At 48.1% G+C, this 25,154-nt stretch overlaps 2 protein-coding genes across 2 annotated transcripts; both read right to left on the reverse strand.

The window, feature by feature from the left end:
- Nucleotides 1-429: 429 nt before the first annotated feature.
- Slc66a3 (solute carrier family 66 member 3) lies at nucleotides 430-12,185 on the reverse strand. The gene is made up of 7 exons (XM_021179514.1): nucleotides 11,880-12,185; nucleotides 9,828-9,910; nucleotides 9,688-9,757; nucleotides 7,697-7,754; nucleotides 5,201-5,321; nucleotides 4,022-4,063; nucleotides 430-1,652 (listed from the first exon to the last, which is right to left on the reverse strand). The coding sequence occupies exons 1-7, from the start codon at nucleotides 12,020-12,022 to the stop codon at nucleotides 1,561-1,563; spliced, it is 609 nt and encodes a 202-aa protein (XP_021035173.1). The 5' UTR covers nucleotides 12,023-12,185; the 3' UTR covers nucleotides 430-1,560.
- Nucleotides 12,186-19,062: 6,877 nt separating this feature from the next.
- C12H2orf50 (chromosome 12 C2orf50 homolog) lies at nucleotides 19,063-23,415 on the reverse strand. The gene is made up of 3 exons (XM_021178545.1): nucleotides 23,198-23,415; nucleotides 20,291-20,330; nucleotides 19,063-19,254 (listed from the first exon to the last, which is right to left on the reverse strand). The coding sequence occupies exons 1-3, from the start codon at nucleotides 23,413-23,415 to the stop codon at nucleotides 19,063-19,065; spliced, it is 450 nt and encodes a 149-aa protein (XP_021034204.1).
- Nucleotides 23,416-25,154: the final 1,739 nt, after the last annotated feature.

The raw sequence follows: 25,154 nt of genomic DNA on the forward strand, positions 1-25,154 counted from the left end.
GGCCAGTGGTGGGGATGCATGCTGGTAAAATACACTGAAGAGATGAGGGCAGAAAGATGAGTCTGAGGCCAGCTTGGGTAACTAACGGGGAAAGTTTTGGGGTTTGGTTGGTTGGTTTTTTGGTTTGGTTGATTTTTTTGTTTTTATTTAAAGGAATTGCTTTAAGTAGTGATAAAAGTCCTGATTGAATATATCTAAAACACTTGTGGTAAAGACTACAGGTTATATTAAATTAATTAACAAGTTAATGGTCTGATTGTCAGTATATGTGAGGAAAGATGAACTGGTTGAAATAACCATAGAATGATTTATGTTTAGATGTAGTATTTCTCTCCTCCGGGTCCAAGGCAATTGACCTAAACAAGATTAGCTGGCTTGCTAGTGAATTATACTTACCTAACTGAAAATTCATGACAGCTTAAGAATTCAGGGGCGTTCAACAAATTAAAGTTTATTAAATATAGAAAACTAAACATTTTCCAGTAGACATCATTTACTTTCTTGCAGTATACCAGAATAATGACGTTCACTTAGAAGAAGAAACGGAGCTTTTCAAGGCTGGATTTACAAAACATCAGAGGAAGTACTGCAGGCAACAGTGTTTAGGATAGTCTTACTTTAGTATGAATGAAATACCTAAGAATTGGCTAGGACTTAGCAATACTTTTTACTGTATGTATACCTTCCAGTAACTAAAACTTACACAAAGTTCCAACAGTGGTAATTGTGAGATACAGCCCTTTAAAAAATGGTGGGATTATGCTTAAATCGAGAGACAGTTAAGATTTTCCTCATCTAAACTCTGTCTAGTAAGGCACACTGTGTTGGACGACTGCTTCGTATAGGAACCCAGTTCCATCTCTGCATACTTTGATAGCCCTGCTTAGCTTGAGAGGATGTTATACTGCATTATGTTTATGGAAGAGTTAAACTGCCCAGGTGTGAACAGTTCCACTTGTGACTGAGCAGACCCCACTCATTGTGTGAAGACTACTTAATATTCTGAAAGCCACAGTGTAGCTGTAGCTGGCTCTTCGGGGAACTTAATCATGACTTTAAGGGTGAAGATGGCCTCTTGGGCAGGTCCCATCCTTTGAGTTGTCAAAATCAGGTGTGGTCCACTCTTGTCCAGCACTCCCAGTGCTCTGAAGGCTGATAGAGGATCACAGGTTGGAGGATAGCTTGGGCTATGTAGTGAGACTTTATCTTGTGGGGAAAGGAGGAACAAAAAACCACACACAACCCAATCTAAGCCCTTGCACAACCTAGGGGACTGGGGGAAGGAAGTTGGCATTTTAAACAAGTGTCTCTTTCCGTCTCTCCTTGTCTTCCTTCTCTGAGTTTGCTGTGTAGCCCAGGCTACCTCAGACTCCCACGTGCTGGGATTATAGGTTTGCACGTCCATATTCAGCTAAGTGGCTTTTTCAAGTTTAACAAACCTGCTTTAAAGTTTCTGAAATGGTTGACTAGTAAAAGATTTTAAATGTAGCAATGGAAAGCAATGGTGCATCATCTGGTCCAGTCGTTTGAAGTCCACTGTGTGTAGGAAGAATACATCCGTCATTCAGCTTTGGTGACAGACTTCCGGTAGTGAAGTACTGTTGCAGTTACCCATATATTTAAAGCCAACATGATCACAAAACGTATAAGAACTGAAATAAATTAAAAGAAAGTTTCAACATTAAAAAAACTGAACATTAGCCGGGCGTGGTGGCGCACGCCATTAATCCCAGCACTTGGGAGGCAGAGGCAGGCGGATTTCTAAGTTTGAGGCCAGCCTGGTCTACAGAGTGAGTTCCAGGACAGCCAGGGCTATACAGAGAAACCCTGTCTGGAAACTCCTTCCCCCACCCCACCCCCCAAAAAAAACCTGGACATTATACTGCTTTAATTAGAAACCTATGTAAAGTTTCACCCTGACTCCAGACAAAACAGTTGAGATTGTGAGAGCCTTGGTTCCAGACAGTCTAGGAAAAGGACTTTCCTGCAGAAATGCCCACCTGGGTACTCAGCCATGCATCCTGAGTGTTTCATTGAAGTAATACAGCCCTGGCTGAGAAGTTCAACTAAGTTTGCTTATGTCTCAAGTACACGGCTGTCTCAAAGTGCTGTGTTCTATGAAGACCTTTTTAGTAAAGTGGTGGACCCTGCTTATGGATCCATGAGGAAGGCTGAGGGAGGAGGACTGCCTGAGGCCCGAGTGAAAAGCCAACCTGGGCAACACATCTCATGAGAAATGAGCCCAGAGTCAGTACATGTTATATAATGAAGTAGCCACTTAAAAATGTGACTGAGAGGGCTGGAGAGATGGCTCACTGGGTAAGAGCACTGACTGCTCTTCTGAAGGTCCTGAGTTCAAATCCCAGCAACCACATGGTGGCTCACAACCATCCATAATAAGATCTGATACCCTCTTCTGGTGTATCTGAAGACAGCTACAGTGTACTTAGATATAATAATAAATAAATCTTTTTAAAAAAATGTGACTGAGAGACCATGAGAACAGTGGCCTGCCCTTTAAGACATGAAGGCTGTGTTTGTTTTATGACAGGTCTCACTGACTCTAATTCTGTAGCTGAGGATAGCTTTAAACTCCTCATTCTCCTGCGTCTGCATCCTAAATGCTGGGATTACAATTTTAGACATGTTGAATATTGAAGCCAGAGCTCCCTACATGCAAGGCAAGCCATTTTACCAAATGAGCTACATACATATGGCATAGTAGCACTGTGTGTGTGTGTGTGTGTGTGTGTGTGTGTGTGTGTGTGTGTGTGTGTTTGTAGGGGTGAGTGGGTGGTGGTGTCCTATGTAGCCTTGGCTGGCTTGGAACTTTTTATGTAACCAGGTATACCCTGAATTCAAAGAAATAAGCCTGCCTCTGCCTCCCCAGTGTTGGGACTACAGGCATGCACCATCACTCCCAGCTGGCCACACTGTTTTTAAAAGCTAGTGCCTCAGGAACAGTGGTGACAGATAAGAACCAGCCTACAGTGAGAGCATTCCTGGTCTTTTAAATACAGACTTTATATGTGCAGGTTCTTTGCTGTTCAATTATGTCCCACAGGACAAGGCCTGTCTCCTTTTCTATCCTGTCATTAAAGTCAGAGCTGACAACAGTATGGGACTTCACTTTCCTAAAGCTCGCTTTCTCAATGAAAGGTCTGGTGCTGAGGACATTTGCCACTTACTGGATAGGTTTCTGTTTTGTCACTTTCCAAAGATGTTGGGTGAAGAGCTGAGAACAGCTTAAGGAATTAATCAATCTCTTTCAGTTAGCCAGAGTATTTTCTTAGCTTTGTTGCATGCATGTGCTCAGTGCCCTAAAACACAGTTGGAGGTGTCTCACTTCTTGTCTCTCTGGCTCCTGCCAGCCGCACTTCCCTCCTCTCCTTAGTCTGCTTCCTGCTTCGTGAGCTTCCCTGCTCCCTGTGCCCTGAACTACTTGCTATGGCCAGCCCTGGCCATATTGGGTGTTACTCCTCTGATCAAATCCTTATTTAGCTTTTAAGACCTTGCCCCCTCTGGAGATTCTACTCTTAGCTCCCTCCGAGTACACCGGGCTCCTTCAGCTACCCGACCCGCTGGTCTCTATCTCGTGTCTCTCATTTTTGTTTTGGAAACTGTTTCTCCTAGGCTGGCCTGGCTCTGTGGTCTCAGCTGCTTAAGTGTATGGAACTACAAGTGCATGCTCCCACACCTATGCCTATTCTGAAAACCCATTTCACAGCATAATTCAGCAGTTAATTGTGGGACTCTTGTTCAATTTCCTTGTTGAAGTAGAAACTTCAGGATGAGTGTTGACTCCATTGGATATGTTCCTCCCCAAGGACTGCAAGAAGTAGGTAGATGCTTAATAGAGACAGCCACCACTGTTGTAGACTAAATGTATGTGATTTTGTCTTTTGAATCTGTAGCCCAATTCAGTCAAATGGATCTGTTAATAAGCCTTATGATGGATTCCATGTGGAGACCCAAGTTTTGCCAAAAATATGGAAATAGGAAGTCAGAGGTTTTTACTTACTTGTCAAGTCATTGGTGGTCATTAAAGTTGTTATTATTCTTGCTGTAAAAGAAAATTCATAGCAATAAATAACTTGATTCCCATACATTTTAATATTTCTATTTAGCTCATGCCTTTCCATTTTACTATAACGATATATACTAACTTCTTGAATGGCATTGATGGGACCCTTATTAATACTGTATTGTGTAACCATCTAATGATAAGCCATGCACCCTGACCCAGTTATGTAGAAGCTGCTCACAAAAGCAGAAGTGATTTGTAACAGTAGCTCAGCACTGCCAGGGAGAGTTCCAGTCTCTCCATATGCCCACCCTAAGAAAAGGAGGAAAAAAAACCAAAAACCTTAAAATGCCTCATTTGCATATTGAGCTTCCAGCTCTTTAGCTGAAGAAATAAGGATTCCACTAATTTAAACGTGTGTGTGTGTGTGTGTGTGTGTGTGTGTGTGTGTGTGTGTACACATGTGCTTGCACACATCTTATGAAGATATAGGTAGATAGGCTGGAGGGATGGCTCAGCAGTTAGTTAAAAGCCCTGAATGCTTTTCCAGAGGACCTGGGTTCAATACCCAGCAACCATGTGGGGGTATATAACCCTAGTCCCAGAGGCTCTGACTCCCTCTTCCAGCCTGTGAGGGCACCAGCTATACATATGGTGCATATACATAAATTTAGGCAAAACACCAATATAAAAAATTTAAAATGTTTTAAAAACAATGTTTTGAGACATGGCCTGACTGTACCACTGGCTGGCCTTGAACTTGCAGAGACCCAGCTGCCTCTGCTTCCTGAGCACTGTGACTAAGGTACCATGCTTGGCAAAAAAATCTTTACGCATTTAATAAAACTCCGCCTCATTTTTCACAGGTGAGAAAACCAAGGCTTGAGAAAACAAGATCTTCCGCCTATCCAGTGTTCTGTGGGGTTTGTTGTTGTTTAGTTCCTTTCTCCATTAACAGCCCTCTATAGTGAACAGGCCCCTGGGTAACAGTTGAAGCCAGTACTCAGTCAGCTGCAGTCTGCATTACACCCTCTTGTACACAAAGGTGCCCTTAGCAGGTTCTGTTGAATAGTTAATTACAAAAATATTAGTATGACAAAGACCTCAGGCAATCAGTTAATACCAGGAAGATCCTGATATTGATGAAACCCAGTTCCGAGAGAGTGGTTATCTTACTTGCACAGGTGTAGGCAGAAAGGCCCCAGGTCAGTGCGCTCACAGCTCCTGAATCTTGTGCCTTCCACAAATACTGGAGCTGGGCAAACTTACTGGCTGCACTAATGACTGTGCATAAGTTCTATTGGGATAAAATGAGAGAGTCAGGAACCTAAAAAGATAAATGACTACATACCAGTGCTTTGCCTATTTTTTATTTATTTAATTTTTTTTTTAAATGTTGGATTCTCTGGCGAGGAGACTCAACTCACGGGAACCATTTTCTTCCCACCATGTGATCCTGGGGATTGAACTCAGGTTGTCAGGTTTGGCAATAAGCACCTTTAACCACGGAGTCATCAGCTTAGATACAGTGCTTTCTAAGCCAGATTTTCAAGTCTTGCCATCCCCAACTTGCTAAGGTTTGAAACCTCAATTTGGTGAAGAATGGCTCTCGGCTGCCTCTGTGGAAGGGGGTGAATTGGCCAGAGATAGTGGAAGAATCCCAGACCTGGCTGCAGACTTACCTGTTCCCTACTCTCCCATCCTGGGATGGCACTTAACTGACCAACTTCCAAACTAACACCAAAAGTTTGGTGTCTTATTTCCCATCCTGAGTGCCAGTCTCCTGTGACCTCTCAGAAAAGAAAGCCTTGCAAATTGACTATCAACCCACCAGGCCCCATCTCCACAGCAGCTTCTAGGCTTAGACAGGCCAGAGGGAGGCCACTGTAGTCACACCCAGGCTGAGCAGGGTGGAATGAGCAACATTCAAGAATTCAGGGAAGTGAGGAGGCAGAACATATTAGGAAGGACCACAGAAAGTGATGTGTTTGGCAATCAGGCAAGAGAACCAAGTGAATAGAAGAGATCCTAGTCTATAGTGAACTTTTGAGGATGGCGCATACCAAGTGAGGTGGGACTGGCTTTCCCAGGGCCCTTGACAGGCTCTGGAGGACAGTGCCTGCTCTGCTTCCTGTTGAGACAGTAGCACCTATATAGATGGCCTCCATAGGTCCTTGAGGGTGGAGATGGAGCTATACAGGGAAGAACCATGGAGCAAGGAGTGCCAGAGTGATTGGGGGCAGAGGAGGGGGCAGTGCTATTGCCAAACCTGAACAGACAAAAGTGACAGTGGGAGCTGGGCAGGTGGCTTGAAGAAATGCTGACTCCAACCAGGGAAGCCTGTGGGAAAACAGCTCTTGAGAAATTGGGGTGCTGAATAAAGCAAAAGAAGAGGGCCAGGCCAAATCAGTGTGGTAGGTAGGAGCCAGAGAGAGAGAAAGAGAGAGAGAGAGACCAAGCAGGTTACAACATGGCCATGTCTGAATGGACAAGCTGCTTTTGAGTGTTTACTTGTCATGACACAGCCAGCTTCGAGATCAAGGGGTAATATGGGACTGGGCCACAAGAGAATCCTGGTAGTGCCAACACACGCTCCCTGAAAGCATCGTGTTTTCTCGAACAGTCCAGTGCAGGCAAGGGACTGGGAAGCAGAGATGTGAATCTGCTGCATGTGGTCATTGCAAAGCACCAGTCCCCAATTCTGCCAGGGCACAGGTGCACAGTAATGCTTGTTGAGGAACTAAAGGAGAAGTCAGAGTGGAGGAAAGGGGAAAGTTAATTTTTTAAATATGAAGCTGCCAGGGATGGCAAGATGGCTCCGAGGGGGGGAGGGGGGATTGCTGTGGGGCCTGACAATCTAATTTTAGTCCCTGAAACCCACAAGGTGGAAGGAGATAACTGACTACTGCAAATGACCGTATGCGTCTCCATATCGGCATCATTAGAAAAGTTGCACTGTAAGCACCCCATTTTCTTACTTGCCAAGGTCACCTGATAATGGCATTAATGAAACCAGGCCGGTTGGAGGGGCCACAGCAAAACTTGAGGGAAATTGTGACTATTTTATTGAGAGCAATCAGACTTTTTTTTTTTGTTTTTTTTTTTTGTTTGTTTGGTTTTTTTGTTTTGTTTTTTTCGAGACAGGGTTTCTCTGTATAGCCCTGGATGTCCTGGAACTCACTTTGTAGACCAGGCTGGCCTCGAACTCAGAAATCCGCCTGCCTCTGCCTCCCGAGTGCTGGGATTAAAGGCGTGCGCCACCACGCCCGGCCGGCACAGACTTTTTATACCTTTATCAGAAACAATATATTGTAATTGACATAATCAGTAGTTGTAGTTGCCAAGATATAATGACATTTGCAAATTATATAGGAAAAACAAGATTGATGAGATTAATGTTCAAGACCAATCGTCCTCTCAAGTCTCTATGCTTCCTTGACTACTAAGAGAACATACAGAGAATCAAATCGGCTTGAATGTTTTGCTGCCCGAGGGAGTGCAGTGGTCTCAGGAACTAGAAGGCTTATTGTGCCCCTGAAGCCATGGATTCTAACCTGAAAACCCTATGCTGCAAGCCAACTCCATGGTTCTCTACAGAGAACCATTGCTCTGAAGTGATGTGGGGCAGAGAGAAGGTATCTGCTTTTTCAGTCTGTTAGTGGCACCACTCACCATGGCCAAGTCGATGATCCATTTCTGCAGGCTGAGGATGAACCAAGAAGACACAAATCTGGTCAAATGCTAAGGGACCTAGCAGTGAGTCACTGGTAGGCCCACCCACCCCTCCCATCTTGTCCTGCACAGACCAAGCCAGACCACAGGGGGTGACACAGAAGGCAAGGTAGAATGGGGGGACTGTTCTGCTCGACAGTGTGTAGTTTGGGAAAGATGCAAGGTGAACATCTGCTCTGAGTTCAAAGAACAGAAGAAAATGATGGAAGAAAGCACACAGACCTGTGTTCACACACTGTAAATCTGGGTCTGGGAATATTCACAGGGCTAGAACTTTCAGCTGGTTTTTCTTTCCTTTTAATAAATCATGTCTGTTTTATATAATTGGTGTTTTGCCTACATGTGTGTTTGTGTGAGAGTGCTGGATCTCCTGGAAGTGGAGTTACAAACAGTTGTGAGCTGCCATGTGAGTGCTGGAAAGTGAACCGGGGTCGTTTGGAAGAGCAGCCGGTGCTCTTAACCACAGAGTCTCTCCAGCCTCCCCTGGCTGCTGGTTTTCTGACCATGGAAAGACATCTCTAAGGCATTGTCAAAAGTAAGCACTTAGAAAAAAAGGTCCAGCCTTGCAAAGGAGAGGTGTTCTGCAAAACGGGAATGCTGTGTGTGAGCTTTTTACCGAATCCTCACCCCTTTCTCACTAACTCTGTTGTGAAAGCACACTAGTTGGGGTGAGCAGTGGTAGGTAAGGAGGAACCACTTCCCATCTGGCCTGTGCAGGAACTCAGTGACTTAATGAAACAGAGGGACCCAACTGGAGCAAAAGGACAAAGCCATGAGGGTTGGAGGCCCATGGCCTGAGTAGCAGTGACTGGGAAAAACAAGTCACTTCCCACTACTTTGCCTTGGGTTTCCTCCCTTGCCTTGTCCACCTCTCACATGCTGTCAGCATACAGAAGAAAGGCAAAGGTGGCTGAAAACAATGGTCACATTAAGTAGGTGAAGAGATTGGGTCTATGCCAGGAGGCAGCAATGGCCAGCATCCAGCTGTTCTCAGTTTACTAAAGTATTCTCTATGCATAGTGCAGTGGCTCAAGCCTGTAATCCTAGCATTTAAGAAAGATGTGGAGTTTAAGGTCATCCTCAGCTACAGGGGGAGATGAAGGCAGCACCCCCTTGGAAATGATCTCAGAAGTGGACCACAGCGATGTTCTCCCTCTTCCTATGGAGGGAGGGGACTCTTAGCCAGGGGTCTAACAGCAATTGGAGACAGCTTCTGGTCAAGATTTGCCCAACCCCTTGGGCTTGTCGCTGTTAAACGGGTGTGTGGCCATATCATAGAGGCAGCAGGATTAACTGACTGCCACTATCATGCAAACATTTTCTTGGCCTTTTAAAGAGTATGAAATTCAAGAAAAGTGAACTAAATCTAACATGAAATCTCACCCTTTACATAGAAGATTCCACTGAGTGGCACAGTCTGATGGCTGGCCATTCTGTACTGTAAGCCTCCAAACCAACACAGACACCCAGATGACAAGACTCAGCCTCTAAGTTACAGTTTTGCATAGGTGTGTGGTTAGTGGAACCCATCTGGCCAGTGCTTATCCACTGAGACACCCGCCAGGTGCATCCTGCATGGGACTTGGTGCCAGGCACACATGGTATTAATCCCCTGGGGACATGCTCTCAGAAGGAAGGAGTGCCCAAGATAAGCACAGATGGAGCGTGTTGCTCTTAGCAGGGTAACTGCACAGTTCTCAGGTTCAGCAGGGACACAGCAAATCTATACCCCACTGGGTCTTGGAGGGCAGTGGAGCATCCTGTTATGGGGATACCTCTGGCAGCAACTGTACTAACCTAAGGTATATGTCAAGACTAGAATTTGTGATTCTCCATGCTGAGGACAAAATCCAGAGCCTCTGTATGCCACAACTGAGCCTCCTTCCTTAGCCCCTCCATCTCTATCTCCAGCTCATATGCAGGAAGGATACATGGCCATGTAGGGTAAGGCTTGCTTCACGTTCCCATTGAAATGAAAGACGAAGAGCAGGAGGACAATGTCTGAAACAAGAGGCTCTGTGAGATGGGCAGGGCAGCAGGTGAGAAGGCTGGGGACTAGAGGGCCAGTTACCTTGTGCGATGAGAATTGGGTATTCCAGATAGGTGAGCAGTGGGTTCCCATAGTAATGCTGATAACGAAGGAAGACCAGGAACCTGCAGACAGATGCATATATTCACAGCCCACCCTGTGCCTGACCTCCCCAGACTCCAGACACTGGCACATTTACCCAACACTAGCCTATGTGGTCTTCATCATATGTGTGATTGACCTGAGGATAGACCTTCAGGAATATTGCCAGAGCCCCATATGTTGTATCCAATAGTCCTTGAAGGTCAACCTTCAGGGTTACCTACACTGCCTTCCACATCACACCATCACTTGGGAAAACTAAGGTCCAAAAGCCAAGGCCATGTGAGGACACAAGGGTTAGAGTCTCACCACGAGATGTTGCCCTAGTTCTGGTTATGCTTTTAGGGGGACCCCTGTGCCCTGGGGATGGTACATAAGTACCTCTCTGTTTTTAAGGTTTCTCTAAAGCAATTGTCAGCCAGGCATGGAGTCTCTGGTGTCATTAAAGTAGGCTCTGGCCAAGATCCAATTCCCTCAAGTCATGATTTTAGAGTTTGAGCTTGAAATCAAAGGAGGGCCTATGCCCCCAAGGTATTGCCCCTGGTGTACGCAAGCTGGTTTGACAGTGGTGTCCTTTAGTGTCTTCCTGATGCCTCAGAGACCATCTGGCTGGTGAGGGGCAGGCAGTCAGGCAAGCAAGGCCCAGAAGGGAAGCAGAATTGTAGTGACCACCCTAGTCATGGAGGGAGAAGAAAGGGGAAGGGAGCTAAAGAGGGGAGGGAGGAGTCAGAATGTAGACGGACAGGATCCAGGTAGATTGCCCCTCCTATTCCTATTGTTCCTGCCTCTGGATTAAACAACTTTACCAATCAAGCTGCTTGAGGATTAAAGAAGGAGTGCCTGTAGGGGCCCCAGAAGGACCTTCAGAAAGTTCTCAGGAACTAGGAACCATTGTAGTCTGGCGGAAGTAGGGATAAATAACTAGTAGATTTCAATGGAGGATCATATTCGTGCCTTCTGGCCACAGAACTGGTCTTAACCCTTCTAAGCCCACCTACTGCCTCTAAGGGAGAAAGGGAGACCTTTGGGAGTTCCAGAAAGAGCCTGCTATCTACACCACGACCGACTGCAAGACCCTTCCAGATCCCCGGGGAACATTCCATGGCCAGAGCGGTTTTCTACTGGGGTCAGCTGTTGGATTTGAGACCATCTCTGGTTGAGTTTACGAATTTAAAGCCAGGCAGCGAAGAGTTAGCTACAAGCAGAATAGGAGACGTTGGGTTGGCACTCTGTAGGCATCCCTGAGCTTTCTATTCAGTCCTGTACCCTGAAGCCTCAGCTTCAGATGCCCATGAAGAATTTAGCAAACCAGAGGTCAAATAGCTCTCCTGACTTCACACCCGCATCCTCTGCCACAGCCAGACTGTCACTTTTGGACCCTCCAGTCTGTCTGTTGCCTTATCTCTCACCCTGACAGTCTTCTCCCTTCTCTGAAATGCACGTACTCTTGTCCTGTGCAGCCTTAAGGGCCAGAGACCCTTCAGAGCCCCGCCTACCATCAAGCGTCCCTGGAAAGGTACACCTTGAAGCACCTCACCCCTTCCCCAACTCTATAGATGGGCGCGCCCCACTGAATGGACACAGGACCAATGGGTGACCGTGGGGTGAGGCTGGTGTCAAACCGAGAGGGCTCAGCCTGGTGCAAGATCACAGGACTTAGGGGTGTGTTTTCCGTTTGCTTTTCCCAACCAAAGTTTTACAACTTTGCCCCTTACTCTACTACATAGCCAAGGCTATTGAGAACTTGGCTCCTGCAGCAGTCACAGGCCATCCCTACCCGTTGGACCGCAGCCCAATTTTCAAACGTCTACTCAAGTTCCCCCTCTTCGCTGAATCTGTAAAGTGGGCATGCTCAGGCAAATCGTGGAATTTGGGAAGAAGCAGGGGAGGTGAGTGGGAGCGCCCCGGGTAAGCACCTCCTAGCCCCGAGCCCCCGAGTTAACCCTTGGTTTCCCGGACTCCCAATTCCTCGCAGGCCCCCCGGGACCTTACCCCGCCAGCTCCAAAAGTAAACTAGGGAGGCTGATGCCCCGCGCGCTGCGCGCCGCCAGCTGCGCGTAAATCTGCGGCAGCTTGAGTGCGGCGCAGACGCCCAGCGTGCTCCAGTTGCAGAACCATAGCAGTCCGGCCTCCATTCTGCAATCTCGGGCGTGCCGGGCCAGGGGGTTTCGGGATCTTATAGGTGAGAACCGGAGGCTCAAAGTCCAAAGAGTCCTTCCGCCTTACCGCCGGCCCGGTCCCGCCCTGGCCACGCCCCGAGCTGCTGTGCAGCAAGTGCGCCCCGCCCGGAGTCTGTTCCACTCAAGATGCTCCCTACCCCTTTAGTTTGTTCCGCGCCCGGTCGCCCCGCCCAGAGTCTGCTCCGCTCCTAGCGCACCCAGCTCGGAGTCGATTTGGCTCGGGATACTCCCTGCCCGGTGTCTGCTGTTCTGCCCTGCCCTGTGTGCGCACTGCCTGGAGTCTGCTCCGCTCCGGGTCCTTCCAGACCCCAGGGCTGTGGTTCTGCCCTGCCCTGTCAGGCACTGCCAACTGCTGATTCACTTTCCGGGTTCCACCCAAGGGTGCCCCTCCTCGCAGAGTGGAAACGCCCGAACAGATTAGCCTTCTCCGGGGTTAGGTGGGCCCAGGGCCTACCCCATCCCCCCACCCCATCCCACCCCAGGACATTCTGTTGAGATTTTCCACTTTCTACAAGTTAATCTTTTTTTCTTTAGAAATTAAAACTTTTAAAGCCCTTGGTCCAATCTCGTCAGCATCCTTCTAGTCTTACAGGCCTGGAAAAGCCTGAGGACTTGGCGAGTCCTCGGAAACCCAGCCCACGTTACTAGCCTTCTGCCTGTGGGGAGGCTAATCTCAGTGAGTTTTGCCCAGCGGCTCATTTTCCATTTTCCTGTTTTCTCATGCAAACTGGCCTTGAACTAACTCTCTCTCTCTCTCTCCTCCCCCCCCCCCGTGTGTGTGTGTGTGTGTGTGTGTGTGTGTGTGTGTGTGTGTGTGGCCTAAGCCAGCCTTCAACCTAGTATCCTCCTGCTTCTGCTTTCCAAGTGCTAAGATTTCTAGTGTGTGCCACTGCACCAGGCCATTGTGGTTTGAGACAGGATCACGCGATCCATGTTGGCTTTTTCCCACCTTCTTTTGGCAAATGCTGGGATTACAAGCTTGTTCCATCGTACTCTCTGAGAGCCCACTCTTTCCAACCTTCCCTCCTCTTTTTATTTTTATTAGGTTTTGTTGTTGTTGGCATGTGTTCGAGTCTGTGAGTGAGTGCTTGTGTAAACCAATGAACAACCTCAAGTGTCATTCCTCCAGACTGTGTACCCCCCCCCCCGGCCACTTTCCCTTTTAAAGGTGGATTCTGGGGATCTAATTCAGGTCCTCAAAAGAGTTAGTAGATGACTATTGATAGGGGATGTTGCTGCTGTTTCCCCTCGGTTGGATCCATGCTCTCTCTCATATGAGGGCAACTGTGATCGCTGGCTGGAGAGCTCAGGGCCCATAGCATGCCCTTGGAAGGTGAGTGTAGTGGGAGTGTCATGAGGTCCCTCTCCTGTAGTGCTTATAAACTGTAAACAGTAGCTTTGGGGGAGGGAGTGGGAGGCTGACAACCTGACTGCAGTTACTGATGCAGTTTTCTTTCCTGAGTCATCACCCATGCTGGGTGGTGCGGTGCCTGTATCACTTACAGTCCAGTTAACAATCCCAATGGATGCATTGTTGACCAAAGCTGCACATGATGGGATTGATTCTTTGGGCTGTTGGAGCCCTACCTGGGGAGAGTTGGCACCTCTGTATATCTCCGCAGGAGAAACAACAACGGGGAGGAAACCTGGACACCCTTTAGGCACGAGACTGGAACGGGGGGGGGGGTCATTTTCCCTACCTCTGGAGATCAGTAGGTTATGAGGCAGAACACTAATTCTGTGCTGTAAACCAGCACACCTGCCTCCAGTCTTCATCAAGCGCACACACACACTTGAGCCATATTTTAGCTATGTTGCTCATCAGTAGACAATTCTGCTCCTAAGAAAAGTAGACAAGAATGGGGATCCCAGCCAGCCAGTTCTGCCGAGTTACTCCATATTGTGTAAGCAAGCAGCTTTGTCCTGTGACTCCATCTTACAAAGTTGCAATTGTTCCATTTTGAGGGTAAATGCTAACATAAAAGGATCTCACATCCCATGTACTCAAACAATCCCCTAAACCTGTAGGCTAGCCAATAGCTGATAGTTCTATTTACATATGGCTTACCTGTCCATACTTATTGCTGCACATAAGCTACTGGCCAGTGGGCTGTGCCCAGCACCGATCCTGGGAACAAAGGTGTTTGTTCCACACCAGGACTTCTTAAACTCGTTCCACTCACAGCCCATCTCAACTGAGAAAGTTCTATGCGACGCTGGATATAGAGCCATGAACACCATGTGATCGGGTGTAGCTTGCAGAGCCAGCCTGGACACCTGTCCTGTGTCTTTTCCATCTCTGTCTCTTGCTGAAGGATGCATTCCCAGATGCTTTTGTTCCCTTACTTCCCAGAGGCTCCCCACGCTCCCCTCACCACACTGGCTGCTTGTCTGCCACGTGGCTACTTAACTAAACAAAGGACATGGTTTCCTTTTCCAAGATTTATAGTTTGCCTGCCCTGTTTTTCTCAAACTCAAAAAAAAAAAAAAATCCTTGAACTTAAAAAAAATGTGTACAAATAGAACACTTGCAGATAAAAAAATTAAATACTTTTTTAAAAAAAAAATAATTCTTTGGTTTACACTTAAGTTTACAATTTATTACAACAATAAAAGCAGATATGCATACCGAGATGGTGGTGTCATTTTTACATAATAAATTAAATCTTGGCTGAGTATATGATAGGACAGAAAATAGTACATTTTCAACATTTTTCAGAGTTGACTGAAATTTTTATTTTATTTTTATGTGGTTGCTTTCCTGCATATAAGTTTGGGCACCTCATACATGCCTGGTGCCCACAGAGGCCAGGAGAGGACACTGGACTCACTGGAACTGGGGTTATAATCATGAGCCACTCTGTGGGTGCCGGGAACGAAGCCCTAGTCCTCCGGAAGACCTACCAGGACTCTTCACCCTGAGCCGTCTCTCCAGTCCCCTGACATTTTGATTTTATAATCCTCAATACACAGAATTCCCTTTTATATAAATAAGTAATATAAAATGACACAGCACATTTAAGGACATTTAAAATTGTTGGGAGCTTTTCTAATTGCAACCCAAATTCATTTTTAAAAAATGAAACTTGAAGGACTGGAGAGATGGCTCAGGGGTTAAGAGCACTGACTGCTCTTCCAGAGGTCCTGAGTTCAAATCCCAGCAACCACATGATGGCTCACAACCATCTGTAATGGGATCTGATGCCCTCTTCTGGTGTGTCTGAAGACAGCTACCGTGTACTCATATAAAAAAAAGAATAAAGAACATTAAGTCAAGTAGAGCAGCAATTGTGTGTGTGTGTGCGCACATGTGTATGTATGTGTGCACATGTGTGCATGTATGTGCTTGTGTATAGTGCTTCAGGCAGCATCTCTTGAGGTTGTGTGGTGTAAAAGCCTGCTAAGTACAAAACATGCACACTGTGTGTTCAGAGCCACAGCTGCAGTGAAGTCACATGGTAAAACCCTGAGCTGCACTGGCAGACAACCTGGGGTAGTTCTGTGTTGATTTTGAATGAATCTTCAGTTATCATGTGTCCAGAACACTTACTTTCGCAGACCCCATATGTAGTTAGATGAGCCCGCTCAGCTGAAGAAGGGTTGTGTAAACAGCCACAGTGTGATTGCCCCCCTCCCTATGACATGGATGCAGCACGTTGTCCATCTGTCACCTGACACTTATATCGCATTCTCTACAGTCCCTTTGGCAAAGTTTGGGACTGTAGCCTTTAACCTGGGTCACTGCCTTGGCTCCTTTGTCATTCATGAAGTGACAAGGATGTGTCTCTGTCCTTTCCTGGTGGCTCTCAGGTCACGATCCTTTATTATCTGTCTGGTGGGAGGGCTCCTGGGTACACGGTTGATGTCTCCAGAGTGACACTTTGGAAGGTACATTGTGTCAGCCACCCCTCTACTGATGGGGTTTTCCATGAATCTCTAACTAGAGGTTTCTGTGGTCTTTATTAATCCATACCTAAATTAGCTGTGACTATGTTAGATGGGGATTTTCTGCTCTTTATTCTATAGTCCACAAGAGTTTGGTATCAAAAAAATGTAATTATTACTTGTGTGTACGTGTGTTTGTGTGTGCACATTAGTCAAAGGTGTAGAGGTGTAGAGCCAAGCTAGGCCTAGCTTCCTACTTTCTTTCTGTTTGGTATCCACATTGTCCTAAGTGTGGTGGGTAGACACCTCTCAGATGTGGGGGTGTGGGAAAGAGGGGAGAGAACCCGCGTCCTGCCAGAGTTCAGGTGCTCTGGGCAGCGGACTCGGAGGACTGCTGCATGCTTTCCACGAGGCCCCGGGTGGGTGTCTGGCTATGTGAAGCCACTGACCTCAGCTTGGTGGGTGGTGGACAAGGGACAATCTTAGTTAGGCACCAGGTTCCCAGCCTCTGGCATCCCACGCTAAATACCGTGGAGAAGCTGAGAACAAATGGGGGCCCCAGGTGGCTCAGTCAGCTCTGGGGTCGAAAGGAGGAGAGGGCAGGGGAGAGGGCGCTTGATGGTTCCCACAGGGGTGAGAGTCCTTGGTCTGGTTTGTGGCTGGAGTGGCAGGAAGACCTTCCGGCAGGAGGTTAGATTCAGCTCATTAGGAAAAAGCCTATCCCATCATTCAAGCATGGCGGGCCTTGATGATCAGAGACAGTCTATGGTTTTAGAGCTTTATTGTAGAAAGGCAGGGGAAAAAGAGAAGATAGAAAGAGAGAGGGTGGCCATGTCCACGTGGAGAGAGGGGGGAAAGGAAAGAGAGGAGTGCTAGAGAGTAAGAAAGGTGAGAGCTTGGGCTGGAGAGATGGTTCAGTGGGTAAGAGCACCGACTGCTCTTCCAAAGGTACTGAGTTCAAATCCCAGCAACCACATGGTGGCTCACAACCACCCATAATGAGATCTGATACCCTCTTCTGGTGCGTTTGAAGACAGCTACAGTGAACTTATACTAATTAATAAATCTAAGAAAGAAAGAAAGAAAGAAAGAAAGAAAGAAAGAAAGAAAGAAAGAAAGAAAGAAAGGTGAGAGCTTAAAGAGAACAAGGAGGGGCCAAGCAGCTCCTTTTATAGTGGGCTGGGCTATCTTGCTGTTGCCAGGTAACTGTGGGGAGGAGCATACCTGGCTATAGTCAGGTAACTTGTGGAGGTGGAGTCTAGCCAGAATCCCAGAAGCTTGAGACATTGTCTGCCTGACTGATAGTCACAGAATTATGAAGTTGGGAGCTCTGTGGTTTCATACACCTGGTTCTGGGAACATGGCTCACTTTTCTGTCCCTTGTAGAGTTCTCTACTGGGTCTCTACTGAAGCCTCATTCAACCAAAACAGGCTGCCTATCACTGTCCCACACTCAGGCTGGCTCATGTGTCCCTCCTACACTGCCTCATCATTTCTAGTACAGGAAGAGGCCTAAAGGCCACTCAGTGCCTTTATCACTGGAGTAGATGGGCAGCTTCTGTCATAGAGCAGAGGGAGGCAGGGACTCTCAAAAAAGCAGTGGTTAGAACTGAAGGGAGATCCTCTGCCATGGCCCTTCCTGCCTAATCCGTTCTTGTCCCCTGGTGCCACCCAGCCTGTGGGCTCTGCGCTGCCCTGTTTGACTGTCCTGGACGATGCTCCCTAGACTTTTCCAGTGATGATGTGGAGGTTTGGTGCCACCGGCTCGTCTAGATTTCCTTGTTCTGGATCCAGAGAAAGAAGACAGTGGTGGCTGGACCCTCCGTCTCCATCCCCTCAGCCTGTGGATGTGACAGTGGAGGTCAGAAGCAGGCACTTTCTTGGAGAGTCTGAAGATGAGGCAGAGGTAGAGGGTGTGTGGGGCTGGCTGTGGCCTCCAGAGTAAAGCAGACACTGTATGCCGTAGTCTCCTGCAGGCTCTCTCGGTTCAGCTGGCCCTGGCACTCTCTGGTGCTGAGCAGCCTGGGCCTGTTGGCCAGCCCAGCCGGGAACCTGTTGGTCCAAGAAACTGGGAGACACATAGACAAGATATTCCGGTGTGCTGTTGCAGCCAAGGCCTGTGCAAGGGAAAGGAGGTGGAGAGTTGCGCTGTATGGTCCCTGCTATCAATGTGCTCTGCAGAAGAGCAGCCCCTGTGATGTCCTTGAGATCTGTCTCTTCCCCTCCCCTGTCCATCCTCTAACTATGGAGACAGAGGCCTGGAGGGGTATTACTGCCTTGACCACACATCACAGAGAATTGACCAGGCTAGTCAAAATGTTTGATGTGGCTTCTAGACTTTGTGGATAGTGACAAAAATATCTATGAAGGTGATCTGGGCTGAAATGCTACAACATCTTAAGTGGCTGTGCTTCTAGGCTTGGGAGCCAGTGCAGGGGCCCTGGACCCATGCCTGAAGGAGCCAAGGTCATACGGTGGCAGTATCACATGGCCATCAAGTGCCTGCCTTGGGTTGGATAGGTACAGAGGTAACTGTTAGGGGCTCAGCACAGGTGTAACATGATTATCTGGCATGAGCATACTTTGCATTACTCTACCTAGCACACCCCCTGCCTCCCAAACAGCTATTTCTATTCAAGTGGAAGTCTAGGAGCAAGAAAGATAAGTCAAGACTGGGGCTGGAGAGATGGCTCAGCAGTTAAAAGCACTTGCAAAGGATCTAGGCTCCATCCCCAGCATGCACACGCACACAGTGGCTCACAGCCATCTCTAACTCTAGTTCCCGGGGATCCAGTGTTTTCTCTGGCCTCCAAGGACACCTTTGTGCACAGACATGTCCTAGGTACCCCAGTACCCACAGACAGACCAAGGTAGAAGCTGTAGGCAACCTCATGGTTATGCGGTCAGACTGAACTCATTAAACATGCTCCCAAACTCAACTCTGCGCTCCCTTTCCAGAATCTCCGGGTCCTGAACTGGAAGAGCTGAAATTCCGTGGTCCTGGGAGGGACCTCATGCAGGATTCCAGTGTGGGACTGAGTGAAGAGCACGTGTGAAGGCTCCCTGGGCTTCGTCCACTCCATACCCACCTGCTGTGGCCAGCCCCGAGACTACACTGGCTGCAGCTCATCATCTGGCTTCCTCTTCCGAGTGCCTTCCACAAAGAAGAAGTCCATGTGGCCGAGGGCTTTCCCCAGGGGCGTGTCCACCCTGCTGCCCACCTCCCGGTTGGTAGAGCAGGGGAAGGTATCTGAGAAGAAGGGCACACTGGCAGGCAGCTCCTGAGGCTCCTTCTTATTTCCCTGAGGGGAGGAGACAAACCAGGTCACACACCTCATGGGATGAAGAAGCAGCCGAGCGCTATGTTTAAGGTGTTCTTGGATTCTCATATCCCAATCTGGACCTGGAACCCAGGATGGGAGCGAGAAGGGATTGCGACAACATCCACTTCAGTCAGAGTGGAGGGTGGACAAGAGATATAGACTCAGGGCCATTGTCCTGAGATGTCTTCAGGGGACTTGGGCACACATTCCTACCCACAGCAGACTCCTTATAGGGGAGAAGTCGAAGCAGTAAATAAGTCACGAGTTGAGGTCTCACTCTGCAGCCCTGGCTGACCTGTGACTTGTTATTCAGAACAGACCTGCCTTAATGCTACAGTGATCTGCCTGCCTCTGCCTCCAAAGTGCCGGGATTAAAGGTGAGAATCACCACAACTGGCTCACTTGGCTTATTTTTATTAAGACGAGCAGAGCTGGAGAGATAGCTCAGCCACTAAGGGGTAAGGCTCACACTTCCAAATGCTAATTCAGTTCTTAGCATCCATATTATGAAAAACTGTCTCTTCAGCTTGCCCCTTCTCTCCTACAACTGTATATACAAGCACATCCACACAGAAATGCACAATATACATACCCCCCGCCCCCCCAAAAAAAAGAGAAAAAAAGAAAAGAAAAACAGATCTTTAGTTGGTTAGTTGGTTGCTTTTTTTGAGACGGGGTTTCTCTGCATAGCCCTGGCTATCCGGAATTCTCTACATACACCAGGCTGGTCTCAACCTCAGATCCATTTATGTCTATCCTCCAAGTGCTGGGATTAAAGGCATGAGCTACTACCCCCCAGTGAAAATACATCTTTAATAAAATTAACAAATACTGGGTACTTTTGTCCTAAATGTTCCTTATAAATACTTTCTTTTCCACTAGACCCCTAGTTACTTAAAACAACACTTCTATTCTGCCAGAGCCCAGAGTAGGTCCTCAAAAAAATTAGTTAAATGAAGAAAGAATGGCTGTCCACACTGAAAGCAGTTTTCTGGGGGTGGGGGTGCTGTCTTACCAGAGGGTCATAGTCTTTCAGGAAACCCCAATTCTCAGCCCTGGAAAGGAAAGCATGGGATTGTGAGGGGTTTTGTTGGTTTGTTTTTAATGCCCACGTATATGTCTGTGCGAGGGTGTCAGATCCCCTAGGACTAGAAATACTGACAGCTGTGAACTGTTATGTGGGTGCTGGGAATTGAACCCAGGTCCTTTGGAAGGGCAGTCCGTGAGCCATCTTTCCAGATCAATTGTATCTTGTTTGTTTGTTTTATGGAATATCCTGAAAATTGACTTCCACTATGCCTTTAAATCTTTATATTACCATGGTGGAATTAAAATGCTCTGAAACCACAATAAATGTCAAGTGCCCACGCTTTACTTACGGAGTGGCACAGAGTGACCGGCTACTTTTTCTCTCTTGTTTTTGTCATTTCCACACATTCTTCTTACTACAGGTGTGTTTAGCACTTCAAGTTTACGTGCTCCTTATTTGTTCCTTTGTTTTAGTCCAGGTTAGCTCAGGACTCAAGATGTAGCCGATGATGACCTTGGCCAGCACCACCTCCTCCCCCTCCTCCTCCTCCTCCTTCTCCTCCTCCTCCTCCTCCTCCTCCTCCTCCTCCTCCCCCTCCTCCTTCTTATCCTCTCCCCTCCTCCTTCTTCTTCCTCTTCCTCTTCCTCTCCTCCTCCTCCTCCTCTTCCTCCTCCTCTTTTTAAACTTGAGATGAGGTATTACTGTGGTCCTGCTGGCCTGGAACTTTCTATGTAGACCAGGTTGCCTCTGCCTCTGCTGCTGAGTGCTGGGATTAAAGGTGCACACTGCTAAACCAGGCAGCCTTGACCTTTGAGCTCTCCTGCCTCTACCTTCCCAGTGCTGGGATTATGGCCTTGGGTCATCAACATTTGTGATGGTTAGAATGGGAATAGTTCCTATATGTTTATCTATGTGAACCGTTCCTAGTCCCAGTTGGTGGGCCTGTTTGGGAAGGATTAGGAGGTGTGGCCTTGTTGGAGGAGGTGTATCACTGGGTTGGCTTTGAGGCTTCAGAAGCCCATGCCATTCCCAGTTGGCTCTCACTGCCTTGTGCTTATGGATAAAGATGTGAGCTCTCAGCTACTTCTCCAGCAACTTGCCTGACTGTCTGCTGCCATGTTTTCCACCATGATGATCATAGATTCTATCCCTCTGGAACCACGAGCCCCAAATTAAATACTTTTTTATAAGCTGCCTTAGTATGATGTTTTATCATAGGAATAGAAAAGAAACTAAAACGCCATGTTAGGGCTCAGCTTTACATATTACAAATTTTTAAAGAATGCACATGTGTCTGTATGTGCACTGCATACTGTGTGTGCAGTACCTGTGGTGACCAAAAGAGGGTGCTAGATTCCTTAAACCTGGTGTTGTGGGCAGTCATGAGCCGCTAGATGTGGGTTCAAGCAACTGAACCTGGGTCTTCTGTAAGAACAAGTGATCTTAACCGTTGAGGCATCACTCTAGTACCAAGTTTACATATTTTAATGAAGTCTTTTGGGGGCAATAGTGCTCCCCCACAAAGGCCATGTTAGGAGGAGAGTGAATGCCCTGCATCTCTCCTGTGTCCTCACACCACAACCAACACAGGGGGTGGATTCTGCCAGATATCCCAGGGACACCCCAGCTACCTGGAAGCAATTCTAAAGCAATAGGGAGCACCCTCTAATCCCATTTCTATCTCGCTAGTGACAGTGTCTGATTGACAGCTTGACAACTCCACTCCAATACTATCACCAGTTGCTAGCCTAGGGTTGTGTTTCTAACCATCTAATTAGATGGACGGAGGCACCAAAACAACCAGTGAGCATCAGCAGGGTTGGGGAGAACTTGGAGTCCTTGTACACTGTTAATGGAAATGCAAAGTAGGGCAGCCATTGTGAAAAACAGCAGGAGAGTCCCTCCCAACAAAACTAGAACAGGTTTCTGATTCCACTTCTGAAAATTTTATCTGAAAAATGGGAAGCCAGGTCTCAAAGGGAAATCTGCTCTCCTCTGTTTGCTGTGACACTAACAACAGCCAACATGTGAAAATGATGAGAGTTGAAATAGAGAAGAAAATGTTTTATATATATATATATATATATATATATATATATATATATAATTTTCATGGAATAGAATATTACTCTGCCCTGAAGAAGAAAATTCTGACATGTGCTTATGTTTATGTGAATGAGCTCCTTGATGGAGTGACTGCTGCCACCTTGAGTCTGACCGCCAGACTAAAGGAGGGGCGAAAAGAAACTAAAAATGCAGCCACCGGCGTGTGCATTTGGAAAGCCTTCATCTAGACTTTTCAAAGTTTTGAGTGGTTGCTCAGTAGCCATCTTCCTTCCCATTGGGCTTCAGCCACTCCACAGTCTTTGGTTTTGTCTTACTAACTTCAAACTCACACTGGGCGTACAGCTCTGAGTCATCATACTTGCCTAGTCTACCTACTTCTCTTGGGGTCCGGGAAGCGAGGCCCCCTTGGAACTCTGGGCAAACCTACCGGGCTTCCCCTGGTATCCTTCACTGAATGAAACCAGAAAGGAGGCTCCCCACCCCCACCTCCAGACCCAGGCCAGAGTCCCGCCCCAGACAGTGCCATGGCTTCCAGCTGCCAGCTTCCTCCCAGAAGAGGAGGGACAGAGAGATTGTTGTGTGGCCGGAGATGGGACCAGAGCCCTGTCTATACCTATATTCCCAGCTATCTGTTGGGAATGAGGCCCTAGCTGCTTCAGTCACAGTCTGGGCCTAGGCTGGCCTCTCTCACACCCTACTTCCACGTTCTCCCCCTCTGATCTTTCCATATATTCTGAACTCTTTCCTCTGCACTTTCTCAGACCCCCAAGGAGGATGGAGATGTGAGAGATTCGGGGAGAAGGGTAGCGGGGGCAGGACACTCACCAACGCCGCTGGCCTCGTGCTTCGGCTTCCACAAGCTCCCTCCACAGCTGGTCCTGTTGCACACCCAGGGCTGGGGTCCCCTGGCAACCACCGGCGAGAGCCCTGCTTGCAGCAGGGCCATCCCCCAGGGCCGCGGAAATTGAGGCAAGCTGCCTGGTAGGGGGCGGTTGGTACCCAGCTGATGTGGTTCCTGGTAGCCCACGATGTTGGCTGCCCATGGGGGACTGGAGAATCAGGAGAGGGAGAGAAAAGAGAAAGACTGGTTGAGACTCTCTGTCTTAATCCAGGACAACCTGCACAAGGTGCTCCCGCATCGTCCCTCACCGGATTTCGAGCTCAGAGAGAGTGACTGATGGGGGACAAAAACTCTCCAGGCTCGGGCAGCATCTGCGCCCAGCTGTATTTTGCAACCCTGCTTGTGTTGACTGTCGCCCAGGGAACAGGAGACTCCCAAGTGCGCATGCGGAAGGGGCGGACCCACTGTGCGCCCTCCGAAGACTTCTGAGCCACTCGGTGGGGTGCAGATCGTAGGTGCTTTGCCCAGCTCTTCCCCTGGGCGGGAGAACGGGACAGTGTCTGCTGGGTCTCCGAAAGCTGTGAGTGCTCGGTGTTCCGCAGAGCTGGTGAACTGGAGCAAGACCCTGTGCTGCCCCCTGGTGGAAAACTCAGGGTCCCAGACGAAGGGACGAGAGACCAGGGGCAGGAAGAGAAGACATCTTAGGGTTTCTAATCGCTGTGATGGAATATCATGACCAAAGCAAGTAGGGAAGGAAATGGATTATTTGGCGTCCACTTTCATATCGTATTCTATCGCTGAAGGAAGTAAGGGCAGGGACTCAAACAGGGCTAAAACCTGTAGATAGCAACTGATGCAGAAGCCATGGAGGGGTACTGGCTTGCTCCCCATGGCTTACTCAGCCTGCTATCTTTTTAAAAAGATTTATTTATTTAGTTTATGTATATGAGTGCTCTATCTGCATGTATACCTGCATGCCAGAAGAGGGCATCAGACCATATTATAGATGGTTGTGAGCCACCATGTAGTTGCTGGGAATTGAACTCAGGACCTCTGGAAGAGCACCCAGTGAGCTGAGCTATCTGTGCGACTGAGCCACTCTCCAGCCCTCAGCCTTTTATGTTTTAGAACCCAGGACTTCCTGCCCAGGGATCACACCATACATAATGGCCTGGGCCCTCCCCATCAATCACTAATTAAGAAAATGCCTTACTAGCCCCACCCTTTCACTGGCGGTAGCACTCAGGCGAGCTGGCCCTGCATCTCAACTGGGCAGCATAGTCGTCCTAATAGTGAAGGCAGGGATGATCCAGCCCTAAGGGTAAGAGGGCAGGAGAACTAGCCCAGGCCCTTGAAGGCTGCAGCCCTAGGGAGAATGGGCCACAAGCCTTGGCTGGGCAGCACAGTGGAGCTGGCTCTGGAGGAGTGGGAGCACATGGGCCTGCCCAGAGGGCACCAGGGCAGGAGAGCAGAGCCTGCCTCCTGCCCATGTCAGCACTGGGTGGTCTAGCTGGAGCAGTGCTGGAGAGCTCTCCCTGGAGGTGCAAAGAAGGGAGAGCTGACAGTGCTAACCACCTCAGTTACCACCTGGGCCCAGACCCAGGGCTCTGAATTGGCCCACTCCAAAATCTTTATCATTTGCAGATGGTTGGGACACATGAAAGGGCCAGTCCTGCTGTTCCAAAGCTGCAGGATCTCCATGACACAGAGCAACAGTATGATAACCAGGAGGGGGTCCCAATGAGGATTCAATACTGATGTGTCACAGGAGCCAGAGATCTCCAATCAGAGCAATGACTCATTGCGATGAACATCTGCAAGTGAAGATGTGTGGACAGAGGGATACACTGTGGGACACACGGTGCCACACTGCAGCTTCTATGATGAGATGCTTTCTATGCCTTTCTGTGTGTGTGTGTGTGTGTGTTTGTGTGTGTGTGT

This window comes from Mus caroli, chromosome 12 (assembly GCF_900094665.2).
Source record: "Mus caroli chromosome 12, CAROLI_EIJ_v1.1, whole genome shotgun sequence".
NCBI classification, from domain to species: Eukaryota; Metazoa; Chordata; class Mammalia; order Rodentia; family Muridae; genus Mus; species Mus caroli.

Excerpts from the sequence above, each read along its gene's own strand:
- Slc66a3 (XM_021179514.1), bottom strand. The coding sequence starts at position 12,022 with ATGGAGGCCGGACTGCTATGGTTCTGCAACTGGAGCACGCTGGGCGTC. Across the intron at positions 9,758-9,827 it reads CCCAATTCTCATCGCACAAG|ACATTGTCCTCCTGCTCTTC; the intron begins GTAACTGGCCCT and ends CTCTTGTTTCAG. Across the intron at positions 1,653-4,021 it reads GACCACCAATGACTTGACAA|TTCTTATACGTTTTGTGATC; the intron begins GTAAGTAAAAAC and ends AATTTATTTCAG.
- C12H2orf50 (XM_021178545.1), bottom strand. The coding sequence starts at position 23,415 with ATGGGCAGCCAACATCGTGGGCTACCAGGAACCACATCAGCTGGGTAC. Across the intron at positions 20,331-23,197 it reads GCACGAGGCCAGCGGCGTTG|GGCTGAGAATTGGGGTTTCC; the intron begins GTGAGTGTCCTG and ends TTTCCTTTCCAG. Across the intron at positions 19,255-20,290 it reads TGAAAGACTATGACCCTCTG|GGAAATAAGAAGGAGCCTCA; the intron begins GTAAGACAGCAC and ends TCCTCCCCTCAG.